At 32.5% G+C, this 8,658-nt stretch overlaps 1 protein-coding gene across 1 annotated transcript; it reads left to right on the top strand.

The window, feature by feature from the left end:
- Positions 1 to 7,132: 7,132 nt before the first annotated feature.
- LOC109160687 lies at positions 7,133 to 8,107 on the top strand. The gene has a single exon (XM_019308963.1). It carries the CDS (start codon positions 7,133 to 7,135, stop codon positions 8,105 to 8,107), a length of 975 nt encoding a protein of 324 aa, XP_019164508.1.
- Positions 8,108 to 8,658: the final 551 nt, after the last annotated feature.

Genomic DNA, 8,658 nt, shown 5'->3' with positions numbered 1-8,658 from the left:
CGTCACGAGTCCGTCGCGATTTTTGCAACGGAAATGTTTCTTTCTGTCGCCATTGTGTGAAAAAATATTCTGTCGAAAAACTCATATTCCGTTGCATATTTCTGTCGTGAAATATAATGACGGAAATAATTGTTGTCGCGAATCCATCGCTAACATTTCGGTTGCAACTTTTTTATTCCGTCATAAAATTTCGTCGTAAAAAAATGACGAAACAAATTGTCGTCGCTATTCTGTCGCAAACTTTTCCGTTGCAAATTTTGTCTTCCGTCACACAAATTCATCGTAAGAAAATAACGGAACAAATTTCCGTAGTAATTCCATCGCTAGATTTTCCGTCGCAAAATTTGTTTTCTGTCACATAATTTCGTCGTAAAATAATAACAGAACTAATCACTGTCATGATTCTGTCGCGTTTTGGATGACAAAAATGTTTTCGTCGCCATAATTTCAATGAATATTCCATTGCTAAAATTATATTTCATCGCAATTCTGCTAAATTATTATTTTATTGTTTTTGTAATTATTTTATTATTTTGTTAAAATTCTAATATTTGTATTTAAAATGTTAATGTTCAAACTAAAATACAATATAATTTGTTGTACTTAATACCAAATTAATGTATAAACAACAATATAGTAATTCATAAAAGAAAAATCAAATCAAGGTGAATTCGGACGTGATGAGGGTGATGATGAAGTACCAGCTCTCTCACTCTCAAGAGCATTTAATTTTTGCTGCCTAAGAACCGTAGAAGCCTTCAAATTCTCAATCTCATCTAGGACCTTTGCAGAATTAGGCATTCTCTGATGGCTACGAGGTTGATTCTATATTGTTCGATGTGTTAACATTTATTGGACTACGAATTAATGCACCATATGAGCCAAGTCTGTAAACTCTTCTTTTTTTATCATGTCCGCCAACTACATCATAGTACAAGTGACTCGCATTACTTCTTCTCCATTTTGTGTTAATACCTCCTGTTGCAATGCAATTTGTTCCTGCAAAAATTAAAAAAAAAATTAGTACAATTGTTATAAAAATTCATTTACATTCAAAGGAAAATCAAGATAAATAAACTTACATGGATTTGTTTGTCTTTTTCAACTATAAATGTTTGGCCATCATTTTTTTTTGGTAAGTGTATGCTTGAATAATTCAAAATATGATGACCGACGACCAAATTGTTTTTCCTAAAAATTAGTTAAAATAGAAACAAATTAAAATATAAATTAAAACAAATAAGATTATAATATATAATAAAAGTATTTCAAGCATCAACTCAATAAGCAGAATATAATATAATCACACTGTTTTTATTACAATAGTGTCAACGGTGTCAATAAAAGTTTCTACGTACCAACATAAAAATATTTAATTATTATTTTAAAATTTGGTTTACTACATGCAAACTCAATAAATATTTCTAATCTTTTTTATAAAATCTGGATTAAGATCACCACGTTGAGTTTGCCTTTGAGACATCCAACTTCTATCCATAATACTTATATGTAAAGACCTACACATATACATTCATATATTTAACAATCATTAGTGTTTAAAAAAATATTATTATTATCATTCCTATTCCAATACCTACACATATACATTCATATATTTAACAATCATTAGTGTTTAAAATAATATTACTATTATCATTCCTATTTCAATATTTGAATCGAATACCCCTCTAAGAATAGAGAAATAATATTATAATGCATTAATATTGAAAAAATATAAACTTTAGTTGCTCCTTGCTAGACTATTCGAATATATGCTAACAGTTTTCAGAGGGCATGCATAATTTTGAGTCCTTTAATCTTTTTGATATTATTTCTGGACAAGTTTCATCCCAAATTGCAAGACTACCAAGCCATTGAGCACAAGACAAACTACATACAAATTAACACACACCACAATCCCTCAAAATCAAAGGCTTTTTGTTCTAAAATCTAAAAGAAAACAGAGACCTTTTTTTTGTCCGCATATGTTGGTTGAAAAGATTTGAACCAATTATATTCATCGACAATATTATGTTGCCTACTTTGGTTGTGCCACAGTATCAGGAATAGAAAACAACACACAAAAACAAAAGAGATGCCCGCTGCCCGCTGCACAACAATTTACAGATAAGATGAGTATAATCATTTATACACTGCCCGCTGCTATCAATATGTTCAAATCTACATAAAAATTTTGAATGGAAGGATATAGAACATTTTAGTTAGGGTTTAGACTCACCTAGGTACAGAACTTCTTCTTCTTCAGTATGTACAGTGACGGAGGCAAATGCATGTTTAGGGGGGCCTTGGCCCCCCTCCCCATCCCAATTTTTTTTAATATTATATATGTATTAAATTTTTTAAAAAAATATTATATAGAATTTTAAAATTTTGTTGTTTTTTCAAAATATTTGGCCCCCTCCACTTAATTAATCTTACATGTTAAGTTATAAATTTTTTCATCTTCTCAACTTTTTCAGTTATAATTGTTTTGTTTGATTCTAAATCCACTACTGGAAATTATGGAATTTTCAACCACCTGGAGGTGATCTTAAATCAAGTTGATACCAAAAAGTGGTCAGAAATAGCAACAAAGCTTTTTCCGGATACCAAAAATGGTCGGAACAAGGCTTTCAACTTGATTTAAGATCATTTTCAGGTGGTCGGAAATTGCATAATTTCCAGTAGTGATCATGGATATCAAGGTGCATTTGTTTGGTTAATTATGTAAATTTGTGGTTGTGTGATAAATTTTGTATTTAATTTAAAATGCATAATAATGTAACAATTATGTAGTATATGTATTTGAAAAAAAATTGCTATTATGTTATGTTGTGAAGAGGGTTTTTCAAGAAATAATCAATAGTCTTTTAAAAAAATGTGAATGTTTTTATTCTTTCAACCGTACAAAGCATATTGCAAAATAATTTAATATAGATTCAATTATAAATGATTTATTCTAAACTTTATTGAATTTGTAATATAATGATTATTTTGAGATATGTTAGCGGGATATCAATATATTTGATTTAGTACTTCAATCGTAGTTGCCCCCCCCCCCCCCCTCCCCGCACTATTCCGTTCTAGCTCCGTCCCTGACTGTGTAAGTTTTATGTTGATGTATTGCAACACTAGGAAGGTTTTGAGTTCAATTTGGTGAAGACATGAGAGCTGAGCATCCCCGGGATAGATTCTTTGAGATAGTGATGTGAAGTTGAGTGTGCCTGAGATTTGAGAAAATGATGTGAATCTGTAAAATCAAAGATGAAGTTAAATTTTACAGAGTATTATTTCTTTTTGTTATTATAAGTAAAGGGCGCGAATATGAATTTTTTTCCAGGTAAAAGTTACATTTTACCTTTAGCGACGATTTATTTCACAACTCATTTGAAACATAAAAGCTTCAACAACATTTTTTATATAATGTCTTCAATACCTTTGCTGATAAAAAAAATAAATTTTTGTCAGTAAAAAAGTAATAAAATTTTAATTATTCAAAAAAGTATAAATAGCGATGATATGCAATATAACATTGCAAAATGTTATGTTTAGTGACGTTTTTTTTTTATAATGTCCTTAATTCTTAAGTCGCTAAATGTCATATTTCTTGTAGTGAAATGAGATCAAAAGCTTTATTTATAAACGCATTTTAACTTCAGCGTCACGCAGACTGTCACGCGGTAATGACCCAAGATACCTCTCAGATACCACACAAAACATAGCATCTTTGACACTTACCAAATTGCATATATAGCATAAAGGCTCTCTTACGAGGAGGGGTGCAAATCAAATCTAAAAATGAGTTTGAAAATGTGTGTGCACTCGTGACCTATGTACACAAATGTGGTCATAAAATTGGCAACGCATGCAGACTAAGTTATACCTAATTTTTTCGTACTTGAACGGGGCATGACTACATCTTGGGTGTAGTCACCTTGCATCGTGAGTACCTCTCGGTATAGCAACCATGCAAGTCACGTACTTCTTAGTTGCTACAGAGATGTAGATTTTCACTTCTCGGCACGGGTTTACCCTTCAGTTGCACCTCCCGATGTAACATTCTAGAAGTTTGTTAATTATTGATGCGAGTTGTTTAACACCAAATAATATAACTAAATTAGCCAATAGCAAATTGATCAGGTCGATTCAACATGGAATTTTGAGTAACTACTATGTCTTAGGTAAATTTTTCTCTTAACAAATAGATGATTTTAATTAAAACTTGAATAATATAGTAGGCAATAAATTACCAGGAAGACTAATATCACAATTAATAATTGAACTAAGTGATTTAGTGGAGGCGTTATTGACTCTTTGTGCTTTATTAGGTTGAGAAAGTAGGTGTGAATAGATACTACAATATAATAAAGTCAGTAATACTCAAAAATAATAATAATAATAAGTTAACTGTGAACACCTAGCTCACCTAATTTACTTAAATGTGATAAACGTGGCCAATTAAGCCTAATTGATAATGTAGGCAGCATAACCCTATTACATGATGTAACGTTTATCCGTTACTATTATTATAACATTAGGATAAGTTATGATAATATTCAGTATTTGATATGTGGTGTAACACTAATAACCTAATAGCTAAACTACCATTATGATTAGGAGTTTAGTTAGGGTTTAGGAGACCTAAAGACAATCAACCACAATGATGGCCAGTGGTTATATAAGGTCACTAGTCCTCTCACTGCTCACATTACATACCTCATACACCATCTAGAGAGAGCTGAGTAAAGTGAGAGACAAAATACTCGTTATCTCTGCAGCAGTCCGGATCGTTCAACCGTGTAAAGAGCTATGGCTGGAGGTTAGTCGATCCTATTATCACATATTATATGATGGATGTGATACTTTAGTCTAACACATGATAGTATCGTTATATATTTTCTCCATCTATCAGTCTAAAAAGTCAATACTCCACCACCAGACAATCAACAATAATGGATTAAAATGAAATTTCTTAGAGGAAGAAAACTGTCCAAGCTAGACAAAGAGCGAACGTAACCGTTGCCGACCTGTGCCTGCCACTCCGCGCGATCTCTTTAATTAGGATCCCACTGACAAATTGAAAGTTAATTCCTTTAAATTGTTAATGACAAAGTATATATAATACTCCGTAGTGTTGTAAATATTTATATTTATGGCCATTAAACTATTTAGACCTTTCACTTGCTTATCATTTAATCATGTATTGATGTTGTGTACTTGAAAGGTTGTATATGACCACTATATAAAGTGAGTGAAGATGAATGAAAGGGACACACTTACATGATGGTTATACTATAACTTGGTGTTCTTCTTCTCCTCCTTTTTCTTCTCTTTACATATACAAACACACGTACATATATATACGCAATTCCGGGTGTATAACTGTGCAAGCATCACGCGGGGACTAACGACTGAATAGGCCAAAACGTAACACGTTATCAGCACACTCAACCTCGGTGAACGGTATGTTTATTTTATAATTAACATTCATAACTGTTAAAATTGCAACAAATTGTATATTTACATTCTGAAATCCTGTTGATTTGAAGTATATGCTTACAAATATATATGCAATTTATATTTTCGATCTTATGAATGTTTGTATACATACGGTGATTTAAACATGTGAATATTTGTTGTTCATTCTATGTATATATATATTTGCAAGCCATCATTCTATCTATCTTATGAATGTTTGTATAATGCCGTAATATAAAAATATGAATTACATATATTGGTTCGTATGTATATGTGCTTGAGAATTCCTGAATATGGATTTCTAATTTGTTTTGCTTTTGTGGAAAAATGCAATTTTGCTTCTGTGTGTATGTATTGTTTGCCCAACACCTATATTCAGAATGTTTTTGTTGTCTTGCTTAGTCTCATTAATTTGACAAAAAGATCATAGTACAGGAGGATATTCAGAATGGTTTTGTTTGCATGTGATGTTTTTGTTTTTTTGAAGTATTCAAAATTCCTATTTTTTTATTCATATAAAAGTATGAAGATGTAATGTATGTTCACAATGTTTTGGTAAAGCATAATGATTAAGCACTAATTTGGCATTAAGTTGGCATCATTGCTCTAATGAGCACTAATTCAATACGGAAGGTGAATAATGTCAAAACTTGTGTGCTAAATCATTACAGTAACTAAGGTTGATGGTACTAAGTTGTTAAATTCATGGATGTTGTTACTAATTTACGTCCTGTAACAAAATGTTTGATCATGATTATTTTGTAATCTATTACCGCAATATGAGCATGTTACTAGTAAGGTTGCTATGCTTCAATTTTTTTTTTCTTGTTTAAATATGAAAGTTTCCCTCTTGCGTGAATCCGAAAGGATAATCTGTTATGTAGAAAAGCTTAATATTGTATATGTACATATGGTTTGTATAAATGCCTTGAAATTCTTGAATAAGGAAATCTCAAATCTTTGTCTTTGCGGAAGAAATTGGCGTACTACATATTTGGTTTATAATGATTATATTTGACCTTTTGTATGCTTGATATTTGTTTTCTTATGCAAAATAATACTTGTACATAATCCACTACCTTGTTGTATATGTTTCTCCAAAAATAAAAAAAAATAAAAAAATAAAAAAAAATAAAAATAAATTAGATATTTACGTCTTTTTTTGAAATTTTTGCATCCAAAGAGTTTTAATTCCCTCTCTTGCTATATAAACATTCTCTTGCTATAATTCCTTCTCTTGGAATAACATTTACTTTTTCGAATTGTTGTGTAAATCGGCCAAACTAAATCCATGGTTTTACTTTTGGCCATTTGTGGTGATAGACTTGTCATGGGCAATTCAAAAAGTAATTTAAAGCGATGCATGTAATGTTATCTTTCTGCATGGATAATTTGTAAAATATGCATGTTATCTTTCCGTATTATCTTTATTAAATTTACATGGAAGAATATTTCTCTTGCAAGTATCCGAAAGGTCAATTTTATGGCTTCTTATATGAATTTGAAAGATCAATTTGTATTTCGAATTTTATCTTTTGGTTTCATCTCTTGAAGTTTTCTTTGCATCTCGAGATCCTATTAAATTCCTTATTTTGCTATGAACATATGATTTTATGAATGTATATGAAAGCATACGATATATGTTTTGTAGATCATGTCTTCTATCGCCAAAAGAGAATTTAATGAGCTCGCACTTGACGGTAGCAACTATTTGACTTGGGCTTTGGACATCGAGATTCATCTCGCGTCTAAAGAACTAAGCCAAACCATTGTTGCCGAGTCACAGGGTACTAACGCCCAGAAGGCGCAGGCTCTCATTTTCTTACGTCACCACTTGAACCACGACCTGAAAAATGAATACTTGACTGAAAATGACCCTTTTGCATTATGGAAGTCCCTGAATGACCGTTTTGACCAGCAGTCATCGATTGTCCTCCCTCAAGCCCAATTTGACTGGCTTCACCTAAGGTTTCAGGACTATAAGTCAGTTATTGACTACAACTCGGCCCTTCATAAGATAGTCTCGCAACTAAAGCTCTGCAAACAAGAAGTTTCAGAGACAGACTTAATTGAAAAGACTATGTCTACCTTTCATGCGAGTAACCTTGTACTCCAGCAGCAGTACAGGGCAAAGAATTATGAAAAGCATTCTGATTTGATATCTGCACTTCTTGTGGCCGAGAAGCACAACCAGTTGTTGATGAAAAACCATAATGCACGACCTGCTGGGTCTGCCCCCGCGCCTGAAGAACATCATATTGCCCAGGGAAGCAATTCTAGAAGGGGTCGAGGAAAGGGTCGTGGTAGATATCACGGTCGAAACAATCGAAGTGGTAAAGGCAAAGGCAACAATGACTCCCGGACCCAAGATAAGAAACAAAGTGATCAAGGATCATCAAGGTCACAAACATGTTATCGGTGTGGATGTATGGGCCAGTGGTCTCGTACATGTCGTACACCAAAGCATCTGGTTGAAGCTTACAAAATGACGCAAAAGAAAAATGATAAGCAACCGTCAAGAAAGGAATCTCATCACACCAACACTGATTTGCCTAAAGCAAATGCAGTGATGAATGATGATGATGATCTTTTAAAATATGAGCTTGAAGACTTTGGTGATCAAGAATGATCTGTCTTATGCTCTTGGTTTATGAACCTATTTTTCGTATCGTTTTTTTGGATTATGAACTTATGTTTTTTTTTTCATATCGTTTTATGACTTGATTTCTATGTTTTCTATTTTATCATGATGAATGGTTCACCTCCTTTTTTTTTTTAACCTTCACATGCTATTTTTTTGTGCCAAGGCATTGGTTAATTAGTAACAAACAACCACTGTTCGAGAAGTAACCCCGAAGATCTTACAACATTGCTCAGTTGTTGTTCGCACAATGGAGCATGAACCAACATTGTGTTTGGTGGATAGTGCAACCACGCATACTATCCTAACAAATATGAGGTTTTTTCGTACCTTAAACAAATCAAGTAGTAATATTACTACCATTTCTAATGATCAGGTACAAATAGTGGGCTCCGGAAGAGCATCCATCATCCTCCCTAAGGGTACAAAGCTACTAATTGAAAATGCTTTGTTGTACCCTCAATCTAAACGAACCTTGCTGAGTTTCAAGGATATTCGTTCAAATGGTTTTCATATTGAAACCAAGACTAAGAACAAAG

Source organism: Ipomoea nil, unplaced genomic scaffold, assembly GCF_001879475.1.
Source record: "Ipomoea nil cultivar Tokyo-kokei standard unplaced genomic scaffold, Asagao_1.1 scaffold2879, whole genome shotgun sequence".
NCBI lineage: Eukaryota > Viridiplantae > Streptophyta > Magnoliopsida > Solanales > Convolvulaceae > Ipomoea > Ipomoea nil.
Note: the sequence above shows the minus strand (reverse complement) of the source record. Positions and strands in the feature narration are given on the sequence as shown.